Genomic DNA, 12803 nt, shown 5'->3' with positions numbered 1-12803 from the left:
GAAATGGACGAAGAATTGAGTGAGAAGAGAGTTTTTCCTAAAAGCTGAAAGCCTGAAATACCACTGAAAATTCGTGTGGGTGTTTTGAATCGTTTCTGTGTGGTGAAACCTATTTATCGTATTGTGTTTTTCCTTACATTTGCCACTGAATGGAGGGCTGCTCTTGGGCTTTTATTAGTCTCACCGTTGCAAAGCGGACCTCAATTATAATCTCAACAATAAAAATATAAATATATTAAAAAATACTAATATTATAATTTAATAAGAATAAAATTTTAATTTTAAAATAATCTTTAAATAAATCAAAATTAATTGATTTTGTATTAAATAAATTGATTCGTTATTGACACGTTTATAAGTCGAGTCATTTTATTTTGTTTCAAATCCTTTAACATCAAACTCATATTAGATTAACGAGCTGATGCCACCACAGTTATAACTAGAAGTGTAAATCGGTCGGTCCGGACTGGACCGAACACCCCTTAGGGACCGGACTGGACTAGTAGTTATAGGTCCGGTCAGTCCATTCGGTCTGACCTTTTTTTTTTTTTAAATCAATTAATAAAAAAATTATTTAAAATACTAAATTAAATTAAGTGATTTATTAATGTGGATTATGTAACAAACTCAATAAAAAAATATTTTATATGGTCAATGATAATAAATTAAATAAAAATTACATTATTAATTTATATAATTACTATATAATTAACTAATTGATATTACATATTAGTTAATTCATAGAATATTAACAAGTGTTAATAACAGATTTAAAATTTTATATTGTTAATAGTGATAGGTTAGAGGAAAATATATATAAAATATTGTTAATTTATAGAATATTAACAAGTATTAATAGCATATTTAAAATTTTATATTGTTAATTATATAATTATTATATAAATAATATATATAATATTTTATTTATTTTTATTTTTTATTCTGTCGGTCCGGTCCTATCCGGTCGGTTTCTCCGGTCTGGACCGACCGGTTTACTCACCTAGTTATAACAGTAGTAATCACACGCGAAGTAAATTGTTTAAAGAGTTTTATTATGTATAAGTAAGTTTGCGTACCAATTTGTATATTAAAATTATTGTCTTCATATTCTAAATTTAAATTAATATTATTTTTAATAAAATTTATTTTTTAATTAATTATATTAAATAAATACATATATTAATGTACAAAATGTTTACGATTAAATTTTACCTAAGGATTGTGAGTCGTGACAGTGACATTAATATAGACATGGGAGGGGCCAGCCGATCAGGCTAGGGCGGAAGGACGTACTACGAAGCATGGCAAATATTAATATGGTGTCAGTGACTCAGTAATAATATACTGTTCGATCGTAGTTGTGCATGAGATGACAGAGATTCTTTTTAAGAAAGAGTGATAAATATCATTGAACTCTTTAATTAATTATAGAATTAATGAGTATTAAATATTATAAAGTTAATTAATTATATGCTCTATATACTGCAATATATTACATAAGGAAAATGCTGAGCTCCCGCTGGGACCCGCTGAGAGCTCCCGCTGGAGCTCCAATGTATTTTATTATGTGTTTTTTTTAATTCTTTTTTTATATAGATGTTTTTAATAATTTTAAATATTTTTAAAAAATAAAAAAATTTATAATATTATTAAATAATACTTGCTTAATCACGAAGTAAAATATAAAATATTTTTTTATAATTTTTTATTTTATTTCGTGATTAAGGAAGTATTTTTTAATAACTTTTTTTTTACTTCTTGATTAAGAAAGTGTTTTTAATGATATTCTAAATTTATTTTATTTTTTAAAAAATATTAAAAAAAATTATATAAAAAACAACTTAAAAAAAACACATACAATATATACTACAGCCCCCAGCGGGAGCCCCCAGCGGGGGCTGTAGCATGATCCATTACATAATTATCAAATCCTGGAAACCTGGCTAGGTCACATAATACTTTTTTATTTGAAAAATGGCAGATATACTATATTTTTTATTTTTTATATATAATTATGTTTTAAACGAGAAATATTTTAATAAATCAATATGTAAAATAATATTATTTTAGAATATAATTATATAAAAGATTGTACATATATCATGATTATTATTTTTATTAACCTACCATATATGCATTTATATGAAGTGTTTATTCAATATATATGGAATTTGTTGATAAGATTTTTAATTTTCTAAAAAAAAAAAAAGAAAAGAAAAAAGAAAAAGAAAAGACAATTCAATCTTGTTTCCTTTATGTGGAGAGATTAATGCGGATCAACCTGACACGCACGCAAACAAAAAATTAAATGCTTATACTTGACTTTTAGGTAACAAATCTAATATGGATTTGCTTGCTAAAGAGCCTTTCAATAAATCAAATGTTTCTACCCAATTATGATTTGTTTGGCATTGCCATTATTTTTGGTGGGCCTTCTTTGTTTGATACATGAACTTGCACCAAGTGGTTCGACCTTTAAGGGTATCCACAAAAAATGTTTGCCAATTTATTATAAGTTTATCAGTAAAAATATAAGATAAACCTAAATAACTGCAATGAGATCAAAATACTTAGGGATTATACATCAAAATTTTTATGTGTAATTATTTTTATGTATTCTTTTATACACTTCACTAATATGATTGGCTGCGTCACTTTTTTTAATATAAAATAACTGTGTTGGCCAATCACATTAATTGAGTACGTAAAAAGAACGTAAAAGTGACTATACGTAATAGAACTCATTATATATTGGTCTAATTAGGGATATAATCGGTCCGCTTCAATCTGGTTTTAGACATATTTTAGAATAAAACCGATATATATTGGTTTTGAGATTTAAAGAATCAATAATATACCGGTTACAACCCTAAACCAATACTTCCAATTTTATCTATTCTAGTCTGGTTCGATCTAGTCTTTAAGATATATTATATATATATATATATATATATATATATATATATAAAACATACTATATAATATTATAGTGATAATATATTGTAGGTAATTATAATATATATTGTAATTGTATTATAAACTGTAGTGATAATATATTGATATATTATAGTATATTATAATATATAGTAATATTATATTAGTATAACTACTAATACTATAGACTTTAGTGATAATATATAGTTATTTATATAGCAATGCTAGGTACAGTCTCCAAATGGGGACTGCAGTGCAAGTCTAGGCTATTTTAACTTTAAAATTTTTTAAAATTACAAAATTATCCCTCTTAAAATGATGTTTTCTCTCATTTAATAATGTGTCTACACATGCAGTCTCCACTTGAGGACTGCAAATAGAATTTCTCTTATTTATATAGGATTTTAAAATTTAAAATTATTTTAATATATAATTTAGCATATAATACAAAATTATTTTATATATAATTATATATCATATAAAAAATTATATAAAAATTTAAAAAATATATATTTATATGAACGAATCTGATATGTTTTTGTCTAGTGTTAGAAAAAGAAAAATTGCAACTGAATCGATTTTGACTAATTTTGAAAATAATAAAATTGGTATTGGACTGAAGTGATTTTGAATTGACCGAACTCACGTTTACCGGTTGATCGGTTTTTTTTTTACCCTTAGGTCTAATTGAAATTTATTGATGTCTAAATTAAAAATAAAGAAAAATAAAATCAAAATTGAAAATGAAGCAATCAGAGAAGGCTCTTCATATATATATATATATATATATATATATATATATATATATATATATATATACTAGCGGTAGTGTAACGTCCGAGGGACGTTTGCCTAATATTTTTTTTTTTTAAATCTAGTGAGTGATTAAAGAAGTGTTTTTTAATGATGTTGTAAATTTTTTATTTTTTAAAAAATTTTTTATGATGATTAAAAATATACATAAAAAAAGAAAAGAAAAATAAAAAAGTGAAATACATATTCAGGACACATTTTCGGGTTACTTTTTCGATAGCTGTAACAGTTATTTTTAGTTAATTAAGAATATTATCATATTTAAATTATGTTAAAATTTTAATTATTTATATAGTTTTACTTTTTTAAAAATATTTAACAAAATTTCATCATTTATTTAATGATGAAAGATTAGTATTTTATAAATTAAATTTGATAATTTATTTATGATATGATATTTATATGTTAATTATATATTTTAAATTAATTTAAATCAGTATTTAAATTTTCATCATTGGATCTAATTTGGAGAGTTATGATGAAATGTTAGATTTAAATTCCAAAATATTTTCTTTTCCCCTCACTTGCAATATATGAATTGTAGAATTCAACCATACTACTCAATGACCTGGGGAGTACTAAAAAAATACAGAGTCTTTTATTTCTATATTGTTCTCACATTTTTTCATCACTAAAGTAAGTCTCTTCTATTTTGGAAACTTCAAAAATATTATAATGGTAGAAAATCATTTTATTTAAATGATTTTAATTAATTAAAAATATTATGAGATTTAAATTATATTAAAAATTCTAATTATTTATATGATTTTACTCTTTTAAAAATATTTAACAAAACTCTATCATTTATTTAATGATAAAACATTAATATTTTATAAATTAAAGTTGAATTTATATTGTAATTATCTATTTTAAGTTAGTTTATTTTTAATGTTTTAATCTTCACTGTTGAATCAATGAGGATTGAAAATGAATGGTTGAGATTTAAAATCTCAAAACCCTAACTTTTTATTTCATTTTCATTCTTCCCTCTCTCTCCTCCCTCCCTCCAGCCGCACGCCTCTCTCCCTCTCGATGTCTTCTCCTCGGCTCCGCCCAGCGCAACCGGCCGCCGCTACCGCGCCACCACCAAGCCCAGCGACCGGCGACCTTCCCCACGCCGATCTGGTGCCCAATGACCTCTCTCTCTGCCCCCGCAACAGGCCGAAGCTCGTAGGTCTCTCTCTTCCTCTACACGCACGGGTTTCTCCCCGTACGGCCGCCGTTAGCCACCCCTACGGCACCGTACCACCACCAGCAGCCCACCGAGCTCGTCCCCACATACCTCTCTCTCTCTCCCGCCACAATAGGTCGAAGCCCATCGCCTTCTCTCTTCCTCTACACGCAAGGGTTTCTCCCCGTGTGTTGATTTGTGATTTGTGTGGAAATTTATACGTTGATTTGGTGATTTGTGTGGTGATTTTTTGATTTTGTTGTATTTTTTTGGTGATTTTGTGGTGATTTGGTTTCTCCCCGTGCGTTGATTTGTGATCTGTGTGAAACTTGTGTGTTGATTTGGTGATTTGTGCGGTGATTTTTTGATTTTGTGGTATTTGTGTAGTCATTTGCCGTGAGTTTTTGTGATGATTTTACCGTGAGTTTTTGTGATGATTTTGCTGTGTTGATTTGGTGATTTGTGAGGTGATTTTTTGATTTTGTGCTATTTGTGTGGTGATTTGCTGTGAGTTTTTGTGATGATTTTACCGTGAGTTTTTGTGGTGATTTTGCCGTGGGTTTCTATGAGGATAGAGAGGGAGGCAGAGGCAGAGAGGGACGTGATGAGGCAGATAATTACTGTTTACGGTTACTGTTCATTACTGTAGATGTTATAGATGCTTTTAAGTTATAGGCAGATATATAGAATAACAGCAAAAATATAAGAAAAAATCTAAAACTAAAATCTCTCATAAATCAAGTTTTGTCAAGCTTTATTGAGGGTTTTTTTTTTTTTTGAATAATTTAGGGGTGTGTTTTGCAAACGACTTTGAACTCAAGATAAAATGAGGTATTTATCAACTACAGCATTATTTATGCTTAAAATAGGTAGAGCCATATAAGATGGGGGGAAACCTTGTTAAATACCATACCAGCTTTACTATCAAAACCAACCTAGGATTCCAACTTCCAAGGTTAAACACCGAGCTCACTTCCCATGTCGGATTACATACATGCAAAGATTGTCAAGTTAATTTACTGTCACCCTTCCAGGATTACGTTGCGCTTGGAAGACATAGACAGGTAAAGGTGACAGAAGAGTTTACACAGAACAGAAGAAAGAGAAGGTGCAGTTAAAAAGAGAGAGAAATGGTGAAAATATTGACATGACGTTTTGAAGTGACATTGAAACTGTCATCACTTCCCCGACGTGGCTCTCCATTGCATGGGTCCCTCTTTTGTTCCCTTCTCCCACCCTCTCCCTCCTCGCACCCTCTTCTTCTGCTTTATATATCATACCTTCCTTCCTTCCCCCACATCCCTCCTCAGTCTCTTCTTTCTCTCTCCGTGTCTGAAGATGTTTTAGAGTGCTGTAGTTTTGTTTGCAGAAAACATCTCCGTCCATTGTGTGAATTTTAGTTTCCCTGATTAAAGCAATTCTTCTCTTGCTAGCTAGCTTTCGTGTTCATACTGACAGTTTCTCCTACAACGTACCTCTCGTTTTCCTTTACCAAATTAGGTCTTCAAACAAGCTTAAAGCTTGATTTCCACAAAGAACAGCTTTTGATCATAAATAGTACCTTATATTCAAGGGCAATATGTCAGCTGCTGTTGCGGCGGCTGCCGCTGCCGCTGCCGCAGCCGCTACATCCTCTCTCAGCCGGTGCAGCAGCTCTACCAACAGCAGTTCCGGGAACCAGAGTCATCATCAATCATTAATCCCAGCACCGGTATGCCCACCTGTACTGAGCCGGTACGAGTCCCAGAAGCGGCGAGACTGGAACACCTTCGGTCAGTACCTCAAGAACCACCGCCCGCCCTTAGCTCTCTCCCGCTGCAGCGGCGCCCATGTTCTTGAATTCCTCCGGTACTTGGACCAGTTCGGGAAGACCAAGGTTCACAACGACACCTGCCCGTTCTTTGGCCACCCTCACCCACCAGCGCCCTGCCCTTGCCCACTGAGACAGGCTTGGGGCAGCCTGGATGCTCTCATTGGCCGCCTCCGCGCAGCCTTTGAAGAGAACGGCGGGCAGCCGGATACCAACCCGTTTGGCGCACGCGCTGTGAGGCTGTACCTCAAGGAAGTGAGGGACTCTCAGGCCAAGGCAAGAGGGATAGCTTATGAGAAAAAGAAGCGCAGGAAATCACAAGTACAACAAAATGGGTCGCCACAGGAGATCATCACCATGCAAGGGTTAGAGGCTAGAAGTAATAATGGTTCAAACCTGATTGGATTCAGTTCGAGTTATGGATGTTTGGGTAATAATGCAGAGATGTCTTAGTCAAATGGGGCCGTGTCATCTGGTTCCAGGGGGTTTGGCGCTGATGCTTGTGGTGGACGATGATGTGAAGACTGAAGGGATTAGTACTTGTGGTTTGTAAGTTGAGTACTCTTGATGGGTCCTTGAGTGGTTAGCGTAATGTATTTTGCCTTTAATTAGTCTATTATTAGGTCGTAGGTGAAATTGTGGCATCTTTTTTATGCACTTGTTTTGATGGATTATTACTTCTAGTACTTAAGCTGTCTACGAAGCTGTTCAACTTCATTTTATCATCATTCGCTTTACCCTATGCTGCATCTTGTAATATCTATCGTTGGCGCGCATGAGTAATGTGCCATGCATATCAAATGTTTGACACTCCCAAGTGATACAATATTACCTAGCTAGATAGTTACAGTAGCTGCAGGACTCACATTTTAAAGATTGTTTAAGAACTGATTAAGATATAAAGAAATTACATAAAAGAAAATTTATAAATTGACGTGATTTTATATGATGTGTTAGATTTATTTTATATTTAAAATAATTTTACACTTTAACGTACTGTATTAATTTATATCAATTTATAAATTTATTTTTATGTAATTGTTTGTGACTAAAATATTTTTCGATATTTATATAATTAGGAGAAAAAAGGGTGAGGCTGCTAATACAATCACTCCAAATATCAAGAAGATAAATGCTAGGCAAACAAAAATAGTAAAAAGAGAAAAATAAGGAATTAGAACAATGGAAACCAATGGAGGTCCCATAATCAAAAGACTGCCTTACAAATCAAGAAAAAGGCAGCTGTGGATCAGGTGGTGCCATCCTATATGAGAGATACTACGTACCAAGGGGCAGTACCCGGCCTGTAGCCAAAAGGGGGACTGCTTGAAATCATGTCAAGTAAAGATCAGGCACTAGATGAACTCGACGTTATTATTTCTTGAAACTATGTCTAGTAAAGAGGCACTAGATCTGGTTATACTGAGGCGCAATTGGTGAGGATTTTTATTGTCCGGCCACATCCTTAATTGGTTAATCGGGGAGCAGTGGCATGGAGTGACTGTCAACAAAAGGGATGAAGTTAGAGGCTACGTCGACTTCATAGAAATTAAGAGGAGTATGACATGATCAGTCGGTGGCTACGGCGCTCAGAAGGTGACAAATATATTGGACTGCAAACTCGATCTACTTCTTTGACGAAGATCAGGAAATTAGATTTACAGCGAAAGCCAGCTGGTGAGGGATATTGCAATATGGAATCGATCAGAGCCAGCTGGTGAGCAAGCTCTCTCATCAGATAAAGATGATCCCTCACCAAGTTTTTCTACAGAAAATATATATTTTATTTACTTAAATTATGATCTTTTGATCTCTGAAATATATATAAGAAACGGTATTAATTAAACTTTCCCATTTTGAAAACCCAATGCGAGATTTTAGAATATTTTATGTGCCAATGATTTATTTGTATTAAAAAATATTTTAACTCATCTCATCTATTTATTATAATTTTTTTTTATTTAATTTTAATTCAACGATTATCTCATCTCATATCAACTCATTATCCAAACGTTTTCTAAATTATCAAATCAGATACATTTCAATTCAATTTACTAAAAATTGACACTTTGTAATCTCGTTTAATTTTTAGTTTGAAAAATAAGTAACATTATTATATATACAATCCTGATATATACTCGAATCTTTTATAATACTTCTTGTAATTTCAGAATGTGTTGCATCAATTTTAATATATGTATATATATATATATATATATATATATATATAATGATGTTGAGTGAGACATGTTGCGTCTTATAAGGGATCTCACTTATTTGATAGACATCTTTTGAAATCCACACAAATGCTTTACAGGAAGGCAAAGACCTTCTAGGACATTTAATTTCCTCCACACTTCTGTTTGGTTTTCTTTTTTAAAAAGAAAGTAGTGGTACTGGATATATCCTGCTTTTTTTTTTTTGAAACATATATCTATTTGAATTTGAATATATACATGATGATCTCCAGCCTTTATCATTTCTCGATAGTGGCATACCTCATGTCCTACAAAGAAGGAAAAGGATGGTGATCTACATTTTCAGCACTACTGCTATTTTGTTCAATCCTGATCATGCTACGTACTAGCTCTCAGCTACCTGATCTTCTCCTCGCCTACCTAAAGGGTTCTTCCATAATTTTCATTTACAAGCTGGCGCTTCACATGCGATGTATGTCATACGAAAAATTCTTCTCATCAATCATTATTCAATATTCTACATTTTATACTCTATAAAAATTATCCTCGTATTTTATAAAAAATATCCTCACAACTATAATTTTTTTTCATAGAATATGAAATGTAGAGTAGTGATCAATAATAGTTGATGAAAATAATTTTTCATATATATATATATATATATATATATATGTGTGTGTGTGTAGATGCACATCGTTCATTCAATTTTTCAAGCAAATTTTCTCATTTTATATATGTTGTTGACAATGTTAATATTATTAGAGAAATGCTTTAGCCACAAATTAAGCAATCACACAAAAACAAATTTATAAATTGACATGATCATTTGATATATAAGTACATTAGATTGTAAAAATAATTTTATTATAAAGTAGATTTAAAGTATGTATCATATGAAATCACGTCAATTTATATGTTTATTTTTGTAAAATTGGTCTGTGATTGTAGCACTTCTTTTAATATTATTGCGCGGCAGTTTACATCAAAACTATATTTAATATTAGACAGACCTAATTTTCTCTTTCCGATTTTTATTTTATTTATTTTAAAATTATACTCTGACCCGATTTTATTACTCCTTTTATCATGTAATCTAATTTTATAGAAGAAATTACATTTTTACAAATTTGTTTATTGACACATAAAACAAATGAACTATATATTAATATTGATGTAGATCATGACGTCTCAGGATATATATGCATAAAAATATATTTATGCTTTTATGATATTTTTACGAATAATGTGGTCTCACATGACTAGTACTAAGCGATATATTTAATTATTATCTAGTTCCTAAGTAACAAAACTAGACTACATATGAGAATAAATTAACTATATATCTGGGATTTAAATGACATGCACTAGTAATATTATAGATCCAAGAACTTCCAACTAGAACAATATAATTGGTTCGGATACAAAGTGAAATTTCCGAGCCCCACTTTCCCTTAGAGGATAATATTGTTTCATCACTCACGTCGACATCAGACGTTTGCGTGCGCATATGAATACATATATATATATATATATATATATATATATATATATATATACACACATAAGAAATAATAGTTATAGTTGTGAGTACATAAGTGCTGTACAATTATTTAAAAAAAATGAATAAATACAAGACTCATATGAAAAATAATAAATTTTTAATTGTAGACTCTACTAATTTTTTTTAAAACAATTATACGATACTTGCACATTCCACGATTATATGTAACATTACTCAAAAAGTATACACCAAATCCGATTCACATTTGGACAAAAAAGGTAGAATAATTCTGGTAAGATTTGAAGTTGGGTCCGGTCCTCTCTTTAAGCAACAGAGAATAGTGGGGTTAATAGAAAGTCTTTATAAAGTCGTTGTTGATCACATGCATGCACAATATCTATCATAATGCATTAATTAATACTAGATATTGGAATTTTTCAGCCCCTATATATATATATATATATATATATATATATGCAATATTGGATTAATTAAGATGTATGTTTACAATGCATGCACAGAGATGAAGCCAAAAATTTAATTTGAGGGGTCGGATATATATTATAATAATCTTAAATATGATCTAAAGAGAATTTTTGAAGATGGATATATTATTCAAATTATTGAAAAAACATGCATATTTTGTTTTGTATTATTTGAGAATAAAAAACATACTTTTTAATAATACATTATATTATTTGTGTTGAAAAAATCATCATATAACCCAAACTATATAAGTACATGTCAAAATGGTTATGCTTATATAAAACACATGCAAGTCAATCTTAAAAAAAGAGACATTTTTCTTATAAAACTTGGTTAATTATGCTTATATTTTTCTTTGATCATAATTAATTATCATTGATTTTCAAATCTATAGAAGCCTAAAATATAGAAAATGCAATAAAGAAGATAGAGACAACACCCATATATATAGATCTAAAAATGCCAAGCCCTATCTACCTGCATGCTGCTTGGGTGAGACTAGACTTTGCTACTCATAATTATTGATTAGGAATCCAGGCATGTAGGGGCAGGTAGGCAGTAGTACTCATTCCCAGAACATAACTTCTTTTATATCTATATATATATATGTATGTATATGCTTCTATGGTGTTCTCAAAGCTTGTATGTACAAGCATGTGACATCTCTTTCTCTGCACAAACTGAAGAGTAAGGTCTGTTTACTGTTGATGAATTTGGCTGTGGAGGTGGTCTAGCCTTACTATGGAAAGTTGATATATCATTAGAAATTCACGGTTTCTCACAAAGACATATAAATTGTTGGATTGCAGACATCACCCAAAAACCTCCATGGATCCTCACTTGTTTTTATGGACATCCTGTCACTGAGAAAAGAGTAGAATGTTATAATATTTTGTGCCATCTTCATTCTTTGAAACCTTAGATGTGGCTTTGTCTTGGTGACTTCAATGAAATCTTATTTCGTAGTAAGAAGGATGGTGGTGCTAGAAGGAGTGACAAGCAGATAACTATGTTCAAAGATATCTTGTATGATTGTCAGCTTCATGATTTGGGATTCTCTCAATGGGAATTCACTTGGTCGAATAATAGAACAATCGGCTCTTTTACTAGAAAAAGCTTGATAGAGTTGCGGCTTCAACTAAAGGGTGTAATTTGGGGATGGAGATATCCAGTGGAATTTTTTTTAAAATTTCAATATACCTAGAAATGTCTCTCTTCAATTTTTTCCTATAGTTCCAACATTTTGTATAATTTCTATAAATTATTTATTTTTAAGGATGTGGCCTCGCTAAGATTAATTTAAACTAAGTTTAGGAAAAATAATAAATTGATTAATATGGATACCAAAATTTTTTATTATACAATATTAGGCTTCTTAATATGGAATTCAAAATGAAAATATAATAAAAATCATTTAAGGTTGATGATCTATATGAAAAATCATTTAAGTTTAACCCAGTTGGGGATGAGCTTTCCAATGAAGTGCAACACATTTAGTGGTAATTCTTGTCACTGATTGTTGTTGTAGTGCAGTTCTAAAATCCTCAAAAGCTTTGACAACTTGCCTACAAAGCAAATAAGGTGATTGGAAATAGCCATCATGGATGAAAGTATTTCTTCTAAACCATATAAATCGAGCCAATATAGCAAAGAACACCAAATCTTGGCTGAGTGGCCTATCTCACATCTATTCAAATACACTAAAAAAATCAGTTGTTGTAATGGTAGCCTTTTGAATTGCTCACGAGCCTAACAACCAAACATCCCTTGCTGATGGACATGTCCATAAGGTATAACCTGGTGTCTCATCTTCAATTGAACAAATAGGGCATATAAGTTCAAAAATCACATGCCTTTTGTACAAATTGACTCTAGTAGGCAAGGCATCAG

At 31.0% G+C, this 12803-nt stretch overlaps 1 protein-coding gene across 1 annotated transcript; it reads left to right on the top strand.

The window, feature by feature from the left end:
* The first annotated feature begins 6100 nt into the window (after positions 1-6100).
* On the top strand, positions 6101-7470 carry LOC108979452 (protein LIGHT-DEPENDENT SHORT HYPOCOTYLS 4-like). The gene has a single exon (XM_018950130.2). It carries the CDS (start codon positions 6498-6500, stop codon positions 7179-7181), a length of 684 nt encoding a protein of 227 aa, XP_018805675.2. The 5' UTR covers positions 6101-6497; the 3' UTR covers positions 7182-7470.
* Positions 7471-12803: the final 5333 nt, after the last annotated feature.

The sequence above is a fragment of the Juglans regia genome, chromosome 3 (assembly GCF_001411555.2).
Source record: "Juglans regia cultivar Chandler chromosome 3, Walnut 2.0, whole genome shotgun sequence".
Lineage (NCBI taxonomy): Eukaryota > Viridiplantae > Streptophyta > Magnoliopsida > Fagales > Juglandaceae > Juglans > Juglans regia.
This window is presented reverse-complemented; position numbering and strand designations above follow the sequence as displayed.